At 35.5% G+C, this 19503-nt stretch overlaps 1 protein-coding gene across 1 annotated transcript in view; it reads right to left on the minus strand.

Moving 5' to 3' along the window:
- RpL11 (ribosomal protein L11) overlaps nucleotides 1–19155 on the minus strand; it is a 75700-nt gene extending 56545 nt beyond the window's left edge. Inside the window, exons 1-2 of the mRNA XM_090406830.1 lie at nucleotides 19034–19155; nucleotides 1132–1263 (exon numbers count right to left, since the gene is read on the minus strand). Of these exons, the coding sequence (XP_090262956.1) occupies nucleotides 1132–1263; nucleotides 19034–19042 (141 nt within the window). The 5' untranslated portion in view covers nucleotides 19043–19155. The remainder of the gene's footprint in view (nucleotides 1–1131; nucleotides 1264–19033) is intronic.
- Between the last annotated feature and the right edge of the window lie 348 nt (nucleotides 19156–19503).

Below are 19503 nucleotides of genomic sequence, written 5' to 3' on the forward strand. Positions count from 1 at the left end.
AATGATCTCCTTCAACTAGAAGAACAACATGCACATGAAGATAAGGAGTGCGAACAAGAGAATGTTACGACTAAGACGCTAACTGCAAAATAACTTGAGCTAGTTTTCAATCGCAATGAGCATGCTAAGGAAATTTCGTTTGATACTAATCCTAATATGGAACAAAGCTTCGAAGTCTGCCAAAATCTTGATAAAGCAATTGCCAGCTGTCACAAAGTGTATGACAAGATGAAAAAGTCAACCACTATCCAAACAGCTTTACTTATTTTTTTTAATTTTTTTTTTTTTTTTGTAAAAAAAAAGCTCAATCCAATGTTTAAACATTAAATAAAAATTTAAGCAATTGATTTTTATTAAATTCGATGATTTTATCCTCTAATATAGCTTATACTGTATTTTTTATTTTTTATTTTTTTTCAAATTTAGATTAAATGATGGAATGGATGAATTATAATTATTCCTAATGTTTATTCTATTTGCTTAACGTGCATTAATTGATGGAGGTTTTCCTGTATACATAATTGTACTGTATAATACATTTCATGTATTATATTAAATATAATACTAGAAAAAAGTTTTTAATAAGTCTTCTTAACACATATCAAATTTAAGAAATGAATGAATTGTCAGACTTGGGGGGGGGGGAGTTGAAATAAATAAAAATCTGGGGAAGAGCAAGTAACCTGTTAGTTAAAATCTCAATAAAGCTACAAATATAATATAAAAAAAAAAAACAAAAATCTCCTAAATTTGGTAACCTGCAAAAAAATGCAAACTCTAAAATGAATTATATTTGCTTTTGTAAAACTTAATGTTTAGTTTTTGCATTACTTACACTACATTCATAAGGGGTTCCATCCTGAAATAACATTTCAACAACTTTATAAGACAAAAACAGAGCAAAAGACTAGTGAAATGCCTAAGTGACTCACACCAAAACACAAGTTTGCAATCCTGTCTGAAACTTTTAAAGTTTCAAAAACAAATACTGTTTGCTTACTATGAGTTATAAAATATCCTTTCATTCAACAGTTTCAAGTAAAACCATAATTCATTGTGGTTTTAAACAATTTTTTAAATAATCCCAAACACAATTGTTCAAGAGATGCTTATGTATTTATGGTAATTTACCTTTGCAGCTCTTGTCAATCTGTCACCTGACTCTCCTACACAGATGTTAAGACACAGCTTCCTAATGCGCACCTCTCTCATTGGATTCTTATCTTTGTCCTTCTTCGACACAGGTAACTTTTTCTCCTGTTTCTAAAAATATTTGGAATTTTTTTTTAAAAAAAATTAATTTTTATATTATGCATAATACCAGATCTATTCAAATTATATACAGTATCTTTACAAAAGAGTTACTTTATCTTTTTTAAATAAAAATTCCATACAAGGGAGGTAGAAGAACATATAGCAGATTAGTGCCATTTCATTGGAGAAGGGGATGAAGGCGAGGGTTGGGAAAGAAGGTTCAGTGCATTTGTAGTTGTGACTGGAAACTGCTGCTTGAATTTTAAGAGGCCCAGCAGAAAACAAAACAAAAAAATAATAAATAATAAAAGTAAAATGTGGAGTCAGTAAGGGAGAGATTATTATATCAGCAAAATTGCTCTTCTCTGGACAGTAACAAAAGTTTAGTTTTTGATGCACTATCACAAAATTCTGATCAGGTATTCTAGGAATGGATTTGTACAAAGTTGCAAGATGAGTAAAAAGTAGTCTCGAGCAGAAAAGAATGCCATGTCTTTCATCCATGAGGAAACTACTGATGTGACATGTTTATTCTAGGAAAAGCTCTTTAAGAAGATAAATGTCAATGCAAAGGAAATACTGCATTCTGGTAACATACAAAATGGCTAGATTTTCCTTGCCTATTCAAGAATATCAGCGTTGAAGGCACTAATTGCAGAAAATCAAAGCATGGAATGTTTGAGCACTGGAAAGTTTGTTTCATGAGTAGGAGAAATGGAGTTCACATCAACAAAATTGTCAATGTATAACAGAAAGAAGATGAGCAATAAAGCCTTGAGATACTCTCTCCTCAAAGAAGAGATGCTACACACCACAATACCACATAATGAATAACTAGAGAGAAAGTTAGCTATCCAATTACAAACAGTGGAAGGTAGACCGAAGGACAACCTTTGGTCTAGTGAGGAGGCCTTGATGCTAGATACGATTAAATGCTCTGGAAATGTCAAGAGCAACAACATATTTTTTCAATTTTCCAAGGCATTTGCCCAGTGGTGGGTGATTCAGACTAAGATCTGTTGTTGGATCTAGAGTGGTGGAATTCATACTAGTGATTGGTAAGTGGTGGGCCTCTGGGCTGGGAAAGAAGTTGACTGTTAATCACCTTCAACCCGGTATTACTACATTCTTCACATCAGTGTAATTGATGGCAACATGCCAGTCATCAGCAATAAGTTGAAAATTTACCCTAAGAGTTCATTAGGTACACCTGGCACTACGTAATTCTGGAAATTTAGCTGTGTTTAGGTTAGCTGAGAAGAACGACATTGTGGACAGAGGAGAAAATAGACCAACTGGTCAGTAGTTTAATGGCAGACTTTTATACCCCCCCCTTTTTTTTATAGGATCAGTTGGATATATGCTTGCTTCCAAGTATTAAGACTGGTGCCAGCTGGGTATAAAAGTGGAAATAATATACAGCATTGGGGAATGTTAGTTCAGAAGCACATCTCAAATACAGGGGAGAATAGCATCAGGTCCACAATATTCTAGTAATAAGTTAAAATTCTTTTGATGCCTTTATAGCAAAAAACTACATTTGGCATATGGTGCTGTATGGTATAGTAAGAGGCAATTTGCCTGTCATCTACATAGAAAATGAAAAAGAATGATGTCAGAAGGTTAACTTTATAGTTAGGTTCCAATGCAAGAGGTGGGTTTCCATATAGGTAAGCAGAAATGCATCCAGTTGGCAGGGGTTCTCAACCTCGTTGTGGTAATGGGCACATTCGAGATTGGGAAGAGAGTGGCGGGCACCAATATTTTTTTTCTATGAAAATTTATACTTGCTTATCATATCAAATGATAACAATTAACAAATTAACTATGAAAGTAGGATAAATACACATGTAATATGTAACTGGTGAAGTGATGGCAAATCCCTCAAGTGCACGGTTGCCAGCAGACTAACTACATAAATTAAACATATTTGGTCGTTTGAAAATTAACATAACTTATTGTTTTAATACTGACCATATTGTAATGCATACAAACATTTTACATTCTTTGCCTAGCAGTTTCGCTAGCAAACTGTCTAGCTTTTTCAAGGCGTTGACGGAAATACATAAAAATAATAGTAAATGCAAATTGAAAGGAACATAAAAACGTTGTAAACAATCTAGTAGCTAAGGTTACACGTTCGCATGACAGAGACTGAGAGGACTTATTGTTCTTATTCATTATCCTGCATGCGTGTTTGTTGTAAACGTGTAATGTGAACGAACCATGTCATAGAGTGGGATAGAAGCACAATTCCTTACATAGAGGAGGAATTCCCCACTCCCGATTTATTAAAGAAGCCACAGCAGTTGCCCGCTGTACACAAAAACCTTAACAGGAACCAAGGACCAATCTTGCCCGACATCTAGAAAACCTTTATTAGATCTCTTAACCCACCAGAACTGAATTACAGTGCCAACCATAGAACGTTCCTAAATAACAAGTGAGATCATGCACGCTCGATGCATGTTTTGTACGCGCTATGTTCTTTTGTCTAATATAATTTCAATCGGTTTATTATAGTTTGTAACAGTTTTTACGTTTTAGTGCCTTACATCAGTTATATACCCTGAAGATGCCAACAGCCTTAGTTGGTGAAACTAGTTGGTAAAGCATAGTTTATTATATGTACTTGATCAATATACTCCCATTAGAAGTCTTTTTATATAACATAAATGTTAACATTTTTTATGATTTCAATAAATATTATTACTAGGAGAAGAATATTTTCTAGTTTTTTTTATTTTTTCCTTATTTAATAATTGACAGCATGGGAGCATGCAAATAGCTCTGTGGGTGCACATATGTCTGCAGGAATAGGATTGAGAACCACTGCAATGGGTTTCAAGAATTTTTTGCTGTTGGCCCTTTTAAGACAGATTTGGATTTGATGATAGTATTTTGCATTTGTTGTATGCTTCAGTGTAGGCTGGTATAAAGTTGCTGGAATTCTTGTTGCAAGTCCACCTGTTAAATCTTAGCTTGGAAAGTGTATATGAATTTCAGATGGAGTTAGAGGAAAGTGAGTTATGCTAACAGTGCACAAATGAAATGAAAACATGACTATACCATTTGCATGGGAAACCACCAAATGAAATTTCTTGGCAAGACTAATTAGAGAACATCCACCACCAAATCTACATGATTAAGCTCTATTCTTTTAGTATTTGTGTGTATGGGTAGAGGAATTGTCTTTTGTTGAAAGTTTTTCTGACTTGGTTATAATATAAATTAAAGATGCCAAGAAATTATATTCTTGGCTTAATCCTTTATCCAAGTGTAAGCAAAGTTTGAGTGAAGTATCTTCATGACTGGCTACATGTATAGATGTTAATGACTTCACATCAATCACCTTAGTATCCCCTAATGCAATGCACTCCCTTTTGGACATGCATAATGCTATACATTATGGGAAAGACCGCCACCCAGACTGGTCGACTTTATAGAGGTTTTATCAGCAAGCAAACAGAGATTGTGAATGAAGTATATTCACAACTATGTAAATACTTCATGAACAAACTGTTTGCTTACTTGGATTAAGGATCAAATCAAGAATATAATTTCTTGGCATCTTTAATTTATAATATAACCAAGTGAAAAAATTTTCAGCATCTCTGATCCTTTAATAAGGTGATACAGCCTTTCACTACTTGTATATGAGAAATGACTTCTGCATTGCTTCAACTTTGGTATCTCTTCTAGATCTGGGTCCCACTGATGAGACTGTAATATAGGTCGAATCCAGTCTGGGTAGTGGCCCTTCGCATTATGGGATACTAATACAATTGATGAAGTAATTGGCCTCTTATATACAAATAGCCAGTTGTGAAGATACTTGACATGCAAACTGTTTGCTAATATAATAAGTTTAGTTTAATCCTTTATCCAAGTGTGAGCAAACAAAGTTTGCACCTGAAAGTATCTTCAGGACTGGGGTAAGGTAGTGCAACACCAGGCAACTCGTTGCAAAGGTGGAGAAAGCTCTCATCACGCCTATCTCAGTATCTCCCATAATGCAAAGCACATCTCCTTGCGGATATGTGTAATGCTATGCATTAAGGCAAGGGCCACTACCCATACTGGTTTCGACCTTTATCGAAGTCTCGTCAGTGGGAGCCAGGCCCAGTAGTGGAGATACAAAGGCAGAAGATGTGCTTTGCATTATGGGAGATACTGAGATAGGTGTGTTGAGAGCTTTCTCCACCTTTGCAACGAGTTGCCTGGTGTTGCACTACCTTACCCCAGTCCTGAAGATACTTTCAGGCGCAAACTTTGTTTGCTCACACTTTGATAAAGGATTAAACTAAACTTATTATAGTCTAACCAAGTGAAAAATAAACTCTCAACATTTTGTTTGCTAATACTTGGATAAAGGATTAAACCAAGAATATAATTTCTTGGCATCTTTAAATTTATGGAACTGTTTTTTTCATCTGAATGTTAAAAAATGAGGGAAGGAGTTGTTGAGTTATGTTTGAATTATATCCAAAGCAACCAGGGTTATGAGGACTTTATGTCCATTAATTGCTTGCTGCATGCGTTGTGAATAGTTTGGCAATTTATTGGGATAAAAAAACCTTGTAACCTACATATTTAAATGGTTCAGAATTCTTCAAAGAAAATGTACATGAAACATCATGTTATTTTGGAAAATTTACTCAAGGGTGTAAAAATTACGCTGGCCTGGTTAGCCAAGTGAATAGTGCACCTGATAGGAGCACAAAGAGCATGATAATGAGTTTATAAGGCTCGTCTTGAATGTTATATCATCATCAACAGCTTTCTTCAGTCCACTGCTGGATGAATGCATCTCCATGCTTCTTCCATTCTGGCCAATCTTGTGCATCTCTCCATATTAATATAATATATATTATATATACATATATTAAAAAAAAATCCTGAAAAATAGCAGCATACCATACCAAGTGTTGCAAAAGTAACAATCTCTCAATTTCATGTATGTTTACTGTGACGCATACAAGTATGTTCTGCTTGTAAATGTGACTATTCACATAAAAATGCATCTCATCTTAAACCCAGATCTTGGGTAAGCTGCACATTTTCTTGGCTATGTAGAATTGGATCTATGAAAATCAACTTGAATGTATCTATTGCTCTTATTAAGTATCACACATCAATTGTGAATGGAAAGTAATTCACATTTCTGTCATTCCCACATGCTAAGGCATGATGCAAAGAAGGTATTTTTCAGATTTCCTAGGTCTGAGGCAATTCTTAAAGCTTTTCTTTCTGTTGTTCCATATACTTTCGTCAACATGCTTCATGTTTCGAGAACAGTCCCAGTTGTTTTTTTAATTATTCAGTGCATAGCACACTCAATTTTCATGTCATAAATGGTAGTCCAGTAACAACTTTTTTATGAGGCCACAATTGCAACAAATTACTATTATATATGTAATCTTGTTACTTTTGAACTACTAGTCATCTGGCTTTCATGTAACTGTTTAAGAAGTCAATCAAAACTTCTGGATATATGAAAAATTACACCTTTGAAATTACAATATTATGCCTATAATTCATCACAAAAAACTCAAAAATTAACGAGCCTTAAAAGAGTCAGAAATGACAAATTTCACATACTGTTCTTTGCATTTTCTGAATCAAACAGGATTTTTTTTTAAAGTATTTGTGCCTCCTTTAAAGCAGAAACAATGAACAGAGAAAAATTGTATGAAAAAGAGAAAAGCCTTTTCACATAATGAATTGCAAAAGGAATATGCAATGTGTTATCTTACAAGTTCATATGTGATATAGGGAAGAAACCATCTTGAACACAGATCAAATTTTTAATGCTTCCTTTGCTATATTAACAACACTAACCTTTTATCAAGTGCTGAGATTAAGTGAAAAGTGATGGGAGGATTATCCATATACAAAATTGTGGGAGTGGGAAAGAGGTGTAGCCACAAAAAACTGGCAATAAAATGCAATGAATAAAGATAAAAACACCATTCTCAAATTTATGAAACAATGTCTGACTGATTTACTACTGTTTGGAGTTGGATGTTGGCAATTTTTTTTTTTTTTTTTTTTTTTTTTAAAGCTGGGTTTCCAAAATGATACTCCAGTTCACAACAAATACTGAAAATGATCATCTGATATCCTAATTCTAGTTTTAGATCTGTTCATAAAAAATGTTTGCACTCAAATAGAAGTAACAAACAATTTTGCAGATGAGCCATGCACTATTGTCAACTTGTTTGTTAGAGTAAAAAAACCATTTACTAGGGAAGCAAGTGGCAGGTTTCAGATACTGCTGGGAAGGTTCTAGATATTAATACTGCTCACTGGATTATGACATGTGCAGTGAAAAAACTTACATGGGACAGAGAGGAATATACCAAGCAACAGAATTTTTGCAAACTAGAAAACAAAATTTTCCAAATGAAAAATTTTGCTTCACCTTGAGCAATGTAGGCAGGTCAGATTAATGGCATGCTGAGCAAAAATCAGCCAGTATACTGGCATTCCACTTACTTACTTAAGTAACTCTCATAGAAAAAATATCCTGAATGGAACATTTAATGTTCAGATTAAAATAATTAATGAAATATTTCACTAGTATAATATGGTTTAATTATTATAGTTTAATAAACTTTCAAGTTTGTTTTAAACATTCATCAGGATGTTTTCCATAGGCAAATAATATCACTGCAAAGCACATCAATTATAGAACAAAATTCTAAATTAAGCTTCTGAAATTATCTTCATGCTTTTTCTAGTGCCAACCTTGCAGTTTAGATTTTAAGATGCAGCCAACTTGCATTGATAAAAATCAGATCTCTCACAGATCACTCAAACGTTGCATTAGGTATCAAATGATAGCTCATGAGAATAAATGACATTGAGCATAAACGATACTCAACTGGACTAATCAGAATCGATTCAGCTCATGAAAACATGGTACACTTTCAAGTCAACAGTTCTGAATAACCTAAATACCAGTTTTCTTGTCCTGATGGTAACTCTCTCCACATATCAAAATTGTACTTCAAAATTGTATGCACAATAAACATCCATCTCGTATTATCTTCAAACTCATATTCAGCTTGCATCCACTCCACAACTTGGAAGCAAGACTATATGCAGCCTATTCAAAAAATTATCAGTCTGTAAAGCCAATAAGTCACCTTTGAGAGCTAAAGGTACATCAATTAATATGCAAACACCATACTGACACTCCAGATCCACAGATTTCCTAATTTACATCATCCATCTCTAGATACGTGCCATGAAGGTTTCTGGAAAAAGCTATAGCCTTATACTTGACTCCAACATCATTCTGCTACATTTAAATGGAAATTTGACTTCAGCCATTGATTTATTATATCTATAAAATGGAAGAATGGGCTGCCATTCCTCCAGAGATGTTCTGACACTGGTAGAAAGTCTCCCAGCAGAGTTAGAGCTCTCATAGAAACAAAGGTTGGATCCACCCCGTATTAACGTCCACTACTGGAAAATGTGTCACAGGGAGTCTGATTAGTTTCCAGTAGGTGTCCAGATACTTTTGATCAGATAGTGTAGTTACGCTTAATGGAACATATCAATATTGTAAAAATATACTGAGCAACTAATTAAAACTAACAATAACAATGAATCTAAAAATTAATGGCTTCCATGGGCCTATGTAGCAGGACAAAGCTTTTCATATGATGGTGATACACTGGAAATTAACACTCTTAGTTCTCTTTCTGGAGCCTGCATAGCTCAGTCAGTATAAACGAAGCCCTTTGGTCGGAAAGACCTGGGTTCGATTCCCATCAGTGATGTGAGGAACCTTACCTTTATCTGGTCTATTTCAACTAAATGTGAGCAAACCAGTCTCATGAAGAGGTAGAGGGATTTTTCATTCCCTCAAAAGAGGTAAACCAGTCCACTGAACACACATGGCTAGTCATAAAATATACTATGGCAAAGAAGGCAACGGAAAACACCTTGCTCATAATCATTTCTCTTGTATAGTAGCATATAACTACCCCCATCAACCGCATGGCTGAGGGCATAAAATAGAGTAGTTCTCTTTCTATATTTAACTGAGATCTATATTTTGTTTTTAAGCCAGCCACTGTAAAAAACTCACAAAGAAAAGCTCTTGACTTGAGTGCAGAAAATTCAAAGGGTGATTTAGATGCAAATTATCTTGATTTCTCCGCTTGAAGTGAAGTCTATAAATTGTTCCTCTTCTTCAGGGGTAATTTGAAATGGGTTTCTAACCCACTTGTACATTGCCATTATGTTATCTTCAGTTATAAAATAGTTTCTAAAATTCTTCATCAACATTGTTAAATGATTTTCAATAGTTGCAAATAAAACTTTGCAACTATTATGTATTTATGAAGAGTAAACCTATAAGACAGAAGATTACTCTTCTGCCTTGTAGGTTTTGATAAATTCATTCACATTTGCAAACATTTCTAATTTCTGTTGCTTTACCTTTTTATTCCATAACTAGTTTGTTTGTTTTTTACAAAAAGCATCAACTTTCTCACTCACATCTAAGATGTGCATTTTTCCCTTGGAGTTTCAGGTTTAATATATTTAGTTTCTCAAATATGTCCACCAAGTAGCTCAATTTCAACACAAATAAGTGGTCTCTAAACTTCTCTGCTTCTTTGTGATTTTCCTCTTCCAAGATTTGTCTCATTCATAAACATGTAAACATTTTCCCTGTGATAACCATCTTGCCTCACAGTAAAATAGTAATGCTGAATGTTCTGCTCCAGCCAGGTCTTTGCAAAGTTCAGAAAACAGTCTTGATTTTAAGGGTCTCATTTTTATAATTCACCACATTTATAACTGTTGTTAACACAATGTTTAGACCACGACTCATTTCCTTTGCAGCAAGAGCTTCTCTGTGAATCATGCAGTGTCCAAATACATTGTGGGAATTCTTCCCTCACAAGGGCTTGTAAACTTTTAAACCTTTCAGACATAACTCGCGCACCATCAGTACAAATTCCAACACAATTTTTCCACTGTATATCTGCCTTGCATATAAAATCATCCGATACTTTGAACAATTCAGGTACTGTGGCTCTTCTATTGTTTTACAAAACAATAACTCTTCAACTACTGATAATCCATTGCAAAATTGAAAATAATCAATTAAATGACAATCCTTCTTGCTATCTGTTGCCTCGTCAAGCTGAATTGAGAATAATTGGTCACAAAGCTTTGACAAAAGTTGTTGCTGCATACCAATTTGGTGAACAACAATATCATTTGATAGAGGTATGCACTAAAGTTGTTTAGTAAAACTTTCTCCAAGCACAGTTTTTACAATATCAATCGCAGCTGAAAGAATTAGGTCTTCTCCAATAGTGTGGGGCTTTATGCACCTAGTTATTTTACATGCAACTTTGTAAGAAGCCAGTAAAGCTTTTTCAATGCTAGATTTTTGCTTTTCAAAGCATTTCAGTTTGGCAGCAAATACCTCTCGAGGCATGTTAACATACTCCTTATGAAGTGTTTCCAAATGTCTTTTAAGTTTATTCGGTTTCATGCTATCAGCCGCCTAAATTTTCGAACAAATAACACACAGTGGTCTTTGTAGAACCAAAATCTATATATTCTTCTGCATACGTTCTTGATTTTACTTTCAGAGCGACATTCTGTGAATCTGAATTTGTTATTATTATTTATTATTATTCAAGTCTCCAAGGAGTCAAAAGACTCATCGAGGGAGGTCCTTCCTAAGACATAAAGTCTGTCAAGATTCATCGAGGGGAGGTCCCCCCCCTGAGAAACAAAGTCTATCATACCACTCTTTAAACTCACTGACCGTACTCGCTCCCACCACTCCATCAGGCAATGCATTCCACGGCTCAACCACCCTCCACACAAAGAAACCACTCCTTACCCTCTTGCTCACAGTTTCCTTTTGTAACTTCCAGGGATGGCCTCTTGTCATCACTCCTTCCTGCTGATCAACCAAGCGAAAGAACTCCCCAGTGTCAACCCTGTAACCATCTCTCAACAGTTTAAAAGTCTCAATCCTATCACCTTTCCTTCTTCTATCCACCAAACTCTGCAGTCCACATTCTCTCAGCCGATCCTCATAACTATCCTTGTACAGTCCTGAAACCATCTTTGTCATCCGTCTTTGTATCCTTTCCACAGTTAATTTATCCCCTTCAAATCCTGGGGACCAAATCTGAGAACAATAGTCCAAGTGCGGTCTGATCAGAGACTTATACAACGGAATGATAACTGTTTTATCTCTGCAGGACAGTGTCCTTCTCATTATTGCAGAAATCCTCTGTATTACCTTCACCACCTTTGCAATATGTCCCCTAAACTTCAGGTTTCTATCAATCATCAACCCCAGATCTCTTGTCTCCCCAACTTCCTCCAGTATAACTCCTCCCATAGACGTTGTTGACGTTGACACTCCAGTCGCCAGATGCCTGCTTATGTCCAGTTAAAAACGTATCCATTTTTCTACACTAGAATGGATTGTTTTTATACCGTGTATCACGGTCGTTGCAAATAGGAGTAAAAGGCCGATGCAACAATCTGTGCAATGATGCCAGATTCATACAATTTTCAAAAGATTTGATGAAGTATTAAAATTTGTATATTTAAAATTTTGAATTCCTAGTTGTTTTGCTAACTTTTATGGTTTTGTCAGTGTCTCAACACAAGAATTGCAAGGGAGGTGGGGAGGAGGCACCACAAAAACTAATATTAAAAAATGGGCAGACATGAAAGGTTGAAAAACACTGTCTATAATATCTAAAATTTCTTTCATATCCTCTCTTTTCCACCTAACAAAGATCTCCATTCACCTCTCCTTATCTTTGATAATATGCAGCAAGCTAGACAAGACCAGATTTCTCTAATTTAGGACACTTACCAGTACCATTCATAACCCTGACACACACATTTTCATGAAATGCCCTTCCATCTCTATTCCTGTCAGGATGTCATCCTCATCAAAAAACCATGTTTCAATTATTACAAATTTTGGGTGAACAAATTCACATCAATGCGACCATTTACTTGTTTCTTATGCTGATAGTTCAGGATTGCACACAAAATTGACGAGGCTAGGGATGATGGACAGAAATTTGAACTTCGGAAGGCATATTGCAACAGTTTGCAAAATAGCCCATAGGTTTACTTAGATGTTGAATACATTGAAAAGCAAAGATTGGGAGGTCATTATCCCTCTTTTTAATGCTATGATTTGCCCACATCATTACAGCTGCACACTGACCTGGTCACCTTGTTTTCTTGGGAATCAGGGTGGTGGAGAAGATTCAGGACAAGAACAAGCAGGCAACAGGTCTGTGAAATGCCTCCATATGAGAATAGATTGAAGATGTATGAGCTACAGTGTTCAGTTGAGAGGCAGAGGAAAGAGGATATGACAAACCTATAAATTACCAAAGGGATTTTATAAGATTGACACAAGAAAATTTTCAATACATGAAGAGTAAGGAGAGAACAAAAGGGAAGTTATGTAAGAGTGGGATTAGTATATGGGCTAGATTTTTTTGCTTGGAGTGATGAAATAACTGGATTTCTGGAAGTGGCAAGTACCCCAATAGTGAATAAGTTTCAGGAGAAAATTATAAATGAATAATGGTTTGCTTGCATGGGTTCTGCCCATGCAAGCAAAGTTATGATGGCAGAACCCTGATACCTAAAATGAATGAATGATTCACTCATACCTTCAAAGAACCATCATCCATTGCAGAAAATTAGCAATTGCAATCAGAATTGCAATGGCTCTGAATAAAAAATTAATACCATGACTAAGTTTAACACACATGAATCACAGTAGGTTTTTTATTACGTAAATATTTCGTCCTAGATATCTTAGGACATCATCAGTACAGTAAGGCAATACTAGGAATGACAAAATGCGTGCAGTGCCATGTTGCGGCCAGAACTTAAATTGAACTAAATTACTTAAATTAAATTAAAATTAATTACAGTTAAGTTATTATTTTACACAATTTTGTATGACAATTTCCCATACTTTAGGGATGGCAAGAACATCATTGCAGTTTAGATTTGGTCTGTGGAGTAGGGCTAAATCCCAATCTAAACCACAATGATGTTCTTGCCATCCCTAAAGTATGGGAAATTGTCATACAAAATTGTGAAAATAATAACTTAACTATAATTAATTTTAATTTAAGTAATTTAGTTCAATTTAATTTAAGTTCAGACCACAACATGCCACTGCATGCAATTTGGATTCCTTTGTATGTATGGGCGCTTTCTTTTGTCATTCCTAGTATTGCCTTACTGTACTGATGATGTCCTAAGATACCTAGGACGAAATATTTACATAATAAAAAACCTACTACTGTGGTTCACGTGTGTTAAACTAAGTCATGAATTCTCCATAGGTTTCTCTATACAATCAAATTAATACCATACTCACAGCTTTATTACAGGTTCTAGTTTACAAAATTAATTTCTTAAAAAAAAAATTATATTCGATTATTAAAAAATTATATGTGCCAAAAAATCCCAGATTTCATGCAGGCAGCATTAGCCTCCATTAAATCCAAGACTTTTTGGCACAAAGAATAAGGATTCTGGGACTGTCCTAGGAAAATTGAGATGGTTGGCCAACTTATTTAGATGGTGCTTCATTGATAAAGCTGACTCAAATGAGTCTCATATAATGGCTTTATGTTTATTCATATAATAAAATAACATGCTATAATTTTCTTTAGTTTAATACTATGTGAAAAGGTATCAAATTAGGCAGTTGAGCTTAGCAAGTGCAAGAAGAATGGTTGTTATGGGAGATTTTAACTACAGCAGTATAAGCTGGGAAAAGGAAAATGCATGTAGAAATGATGGGATGAAATTTTCTTGAGGGACAAATGTCTTAGGCAACATGTAATAGAGGGAACAAGAAGTTCAAAAGTTTAGGATTTGTTCATAGCATCAGAAGAGGTGATAATAAGTGAGATGACATCTCTCCTACCAGTTGGAGAGAGTGACCATGTGGTTTTGACTTGGAAGATGAATAGACATGTAGGAGTATCAAAGAAAAGGGAACGTATTTGAACTTATCAGGTGGGTGATTATAATAGTCTTCTAGGGGCAGTTCCATGGAGGGCCGAATTGGAAGGCCAGGATATCATTAGTGCTTCGAAAATTGTAAAGGAATATTTGTTAGCAGCAATAGTAAGCTGTATTCCAGGAATGAAGAAGCGGATGACAAACAGTATCAAACAGGAACTGCAGTTGAAAAAGATTATGGAAGAGATATAAGGAGAGAGGTGGAGGGCAGATACACGAAGAATATACGACACAGGCCAGGAGAGTGACTAGTATGGTGAGGAAGGCAAAATGGGAATATAAGATGAGATTGGAACCAAGATCCAAAGAAAATCCTGGGGAATGTTTTAGCTATGTGGCCAGTAGAAGGAGAAATAATTGTGGAAGAATGACATTGTGGGATAAAAATGTGAATAGTGTGACTGATGCAGAGGACATTGTGGAGTTGTTCAATGAGCACTTTATTGGAGTATTTCATCCTAGAGAAGATTTTAATACTAGAGGGATAAGGCAGGTACAGGGTTTAGAGGTGCAGGAGGAGAGTGTGTGTTCCAAATACCGAGTACTCTGGATACCAATAAAGCTGTGGGACTAGATGGTTTTTCACCTTGGGTTTTGAGAGAATGTGCTAAAAAACTAAGAGCTCCTTTGACCTGGCTCTTCAATAAAAGTCTGGCTGCAGGAAAGGTACTCAAGGAATGGAAGGAAGGTAAGATAGTGCCACTGCACAAGGGTGATAGCAGACAGGAAGTGTCTAATTATAGGCCTGTTTGTGTCATCCGTAGTTGTTAAGGTCTTAGAGAAATTAGTGAAGGACTATATACAGCGTTGGGCATATGAAGGTAATGCTATTTGCTTTAGTAATATGATTGCCTTTTATAATAAAGTGACAAAAGCAGTTGATGAGGGAAAAGCATATACTACCATTTTTTTTAGATTTTGCAAAGCCGTTTGACAGGATGCCACATGAAAAGCTGATATTTAAGTTGCATCACATGAGTTTAGATGTCAGGTTAGTCAACTGGATTCAGGATTGGCTGTCTGATAGGTTATCAGAGTTATGTATGGTGGGGCAATATGAAGGAGGCAGAAGGTTACAAGTGGTGTTCCACGGGGCTCAGTACTGGGACCTGTATTGTTCAACCTTTATATCAATGACATTGTCAATAAATTGCAAGGGGATATTCAGTTGTTTGCAGATGATGTGAAACTGGGAAGGGTTATCAGTAATAGTGCAGATGTGGTAACCCTGCAAGAAGATTTGAATAAACTAGACAGATGGGCAAATGAATGAGGGTATCGGTTTAATGCAGCAAAATGTAAAGTCTTGAAGTCTGGAAACCATCAATGGGAGGAGCTATACTGGAGAAAGTAGGGGAGGAGATCTGGGGGTGATGATTGATAGAAAACTGAAATTCAGGGAATATATTGCAAAGGTGGTGAAGGTAACCCAGAGGATTGCTGCAATACTGAGAAGGATGCTGACCTGCAGAGATAAAAGAGTTATCATTCCCAGAATTTGAAGGGGATAAATTAACTGTGGAAAGGGAACAGAGGTGGATAACAAAGATGGTTTCAGGACTGCAAGTTACAAGGATCAACTGAGGGAATGTGGACTGCAGAGTTTGGTGGATAGAAGGAGAGGTGATATGATTGAGACTTTTCAATTGTTGAGAGGGAGTTACAGGGTAGACATTGGGGAGTTCTTTCGCTTGGTCGAACAGCAGGAAGGAGTGATGACAAGGGGCCATTCCCTGGAAGTTACAAAAGGAGGCTGTGAGCAAGGGGTGAGGAGTGGTTTCTTTGTATGGAGGGTGGTTGAACAGTGGAATGCATTTCCTTGACTGAGTGGTTAGAGCAGGAATGGTCAATGGGTTGGGTTCAATGAGTGGTATGACAGGCTTTGTGTTTCCTAAAAACGACCTCCCATAATGAGTCTTTTGACTCCATGGAGGCCTGGATAATAATAATAAAAATGCAGAGGCTGTTAATCCTGACCTCCCTCAATGATGACTACAGACTTATTTCTTATGTTTTTCAAGGTAAATGTTAACATTGTCCATAGTAAATCAGAAGCAAGCTAAGTTGGGGGGGGGGGGGCACAAGGCACTTGGATAACATCCTGAAATGTGTCAAGGGGTAAATTCTATTCCTAGGAATAGTAGATAAAGGTTGTTGGATTGATATATATGGCATAAGAGCACAGATTATATTTAAAAATAGCAAAAGGAGATATGGAGTATTTTCTCTTTTACGAAGTGTGGAGCCACTGGCAAAAGTGTGTGTGATGGAAATTACCAAGTTGTGTGTCGGGTAATTAAAATTGTGAGTATCCTGGTTTGAAATCCAATAAAAATATCAACAGCTTAAATTATTTTGTTGTTCTGGTGTAAGTCAGTGCCATTAGATACATGCCACCTACCCACAGCTCAGAGGCCAATGTAAATAGGCCAACAAATAGTTATGAAAATCTTTTGAAGGTAAAACTCCTATTAGAGAGGTAGTCTAAATTCTGAATAACCAATGTACTACTATGATTTAAGTTATCTTTTTCTACTTTTTCTATGCAAAGTTGAAATATATGTAATGGAAACTTAGTTTCTGTAGCAAGCATGTTAACTATTAATTCTCAAACCAAAGGTTGAGTGTTTCGCATTACTAAGAAATGTCTTCAATTTGCAGCTTCTCTTATATATTCTGACAACATATATCTTCCAAATAACTCATTCCATACTATTTCAGATGATAATTATTATGAATAATCAATCATAAGTCAAACTTTTTAACATTCTAATAATTTTAACAGTCAAACTGTTTTTACCATCCATAAATTACAGTTGCTCTATTTTGTTTGTCCTTATTTCTTATGGAAATAAATTTCATTGTCTGAGTATTACAAAAAAAAAAAAAAATCACTTAGGGAATTTTTGTAATACACATATCTCAAGTAATGAAAGATTCCTTGTATGTTGATGTATTTGTTTCAACTCCATGTGAACTTTCAACTCCTGGTTGGCCGAGTGGTTAGCATATCCGCTCTCCAGCCAAAAGGCTGCGAGTTTGAGCATGGATGTTTGTGATTGTCTGTGAAAATGCTAATAGTGGTGGACGGCATTAGATGGCGTTGGTGTGGATGATGAAAGTAATTGCGATTCGTGGTAGTTGGTGGATTGAGTGGTGCAGACAAGAGTTGTTGAGTAGGTGCCCTCCTTCAATGAGTCTTTTGGACTCCCTGGAGATGTCAAATAGTAATAATATTGTTGAGAAAAATTACAGCACTGGTCTGAAAGACCATTTCTCATTACAACTGAAGACATGGTGAGTAAAATGACGTTCAATAACTCGCATTTCTCTAATTTCTTTGGCATATTTGGACTATACTAAAACCGAAAATTAAAGAACAGCAAAATTCAAAAATTTGGTTAATCCGATGCAAGAATGTACCAGAAGCTCACTCTACTATACATCTATTATAAAAGCTTAGAATGACAGATCATCATAGGCCACCCATACCAGATGTCATACCTTCTCTTAAACTCACTCTAGATGCACTAAACACTTAACGGGAAAACTGTTCCACTCGCTCACTGCAGCTCCCATCCACAGATGATCCTTGTCCTCTCACCCTCATATAGCAAAAAATTTCATTGCCTGATAACCTATAACACCCTTTTAAAAGTTTATAGATCTATCAAACCCTTTAAAAAGTTTACAGATCTATCATATCATTCCTCTTTCTCCTGTTTACCAGTGTCTGCAGTCCACACACACTCAACCTGTCCTCAATCTACATTCCATAATCCTGATATATCTTTGTTACTCTTCTCTGCACCCTTTCCACTGCTTGCTTATCCCTTCAGAACCCAGGAGACCAAATCTGAGCACAGTAGTCAAGTACAGTCATATCAGAGCCTTGTAAAGACAAAATGACTTATTTTACATGTCAAGGTTTGTTTCAACATCACAATTATCCTCCGAGTTGTACTGGCAATTTTTGCAATGTGATCTTTGAACTTCGGTTTCCTATCCATCATAACTCTAAGATCCCTGGCCTTGACAATTTCCAATATAACATGCCATTGGAAATCGCTTCATGCCAATTTGCATAACTTTGCACTTATTAACAATGTATTGACAGCAAGTGTCACTTGCCCACTGTTCCAAGTTATTCAAAGTATGCTGTGATCAGTTATTGTGGTATAAAAATTTAAACACTGTGAAGAATTTAAGACACTAAAAAATATCAAATTATGATGCAAAACTAAATATTCAAATAAATATAACCCCTGAGCAGTCAAGATTTCATTTTCCTTTACAGAAATATTTGTATTTAAAATATTAATTTTTGTACCAATATTATTATTGGGGAACGTAGCCTGATTCCTTCTCTATTAAAGGTACGTGTTCAGGTAGAATATATCTAATTTTAGAAAACGCTGTGGGTAGAATTAAAAAGCACCTAACTGCACATAAAATTCAAATTAACAAGACTCGAACTTTGCGAGGCTGAAAGATTGCTTTGCACAGGAATTTTTCCACGTATAAGCTGTCTATCACACTAATAACAATGTTACGGGAAATTTCATGCCAAAACATGGCAAGTGCGAATACGATCACAAAAAAATAATTTAGTAGAAGAATGTAATGAATCAATATAAACATGGTTTTTTATTAATTGAAAGTAAGAGTAATAACTGTCCACAGATGAACTTAGGTTAACACATACCTTTGCCATTGTATAACAGACACAAACCACACCAACATACACTTAATCGTTACCAAACTCCTAAATAGAGAGATGTCCAAAAGAGGGCACTGTCGCTAGAAGGGAAGCGACTGTTGTGAAAATGAGTTTATTTAAGAGATTATTTATAAAATAATAAACCATGTCAGAAAACAACATCAAATTCTAGATTTCCTGTTTAGTTTTCAAAAATACGTATATTTTATATTTTTATCAATAGTCAAATTGCTAAGGTTTTTAAAACTGGTTTCTCAAGTTGATAATATTGGTTGTCAATTGGTAGAGCCATTGCTTCAGAGAACTATTGTAGGAAAAGTTCTCTAGGAAGTTTTACCTCTATTGCTATACCTAGAAAGACTGATAACTTCTGAGATCAGTTGAAAGCCGTTCGATATAGGATCTAATTTCCAAATGTATTAGAATTAAAAGGAAACAGATAACATTTAACCGAA

This window comes from Typopeltis vanoorti, chromosome 17 (assembly GCF_054136105.1).
Source record: "Typopeltis vanoorti isolate ZY-2024b chromosome 17, IOZ_Tvanoo_1.0, whole genome shotgun sequence".
NCBI classification, from domain to species: domain Eukaryota; kingdom Metazoa; phylum Arthropoda; class Arachnida; order Uropygi; family Thelyphonidae; genus Typopeltis; species Typopeltis vanoorti.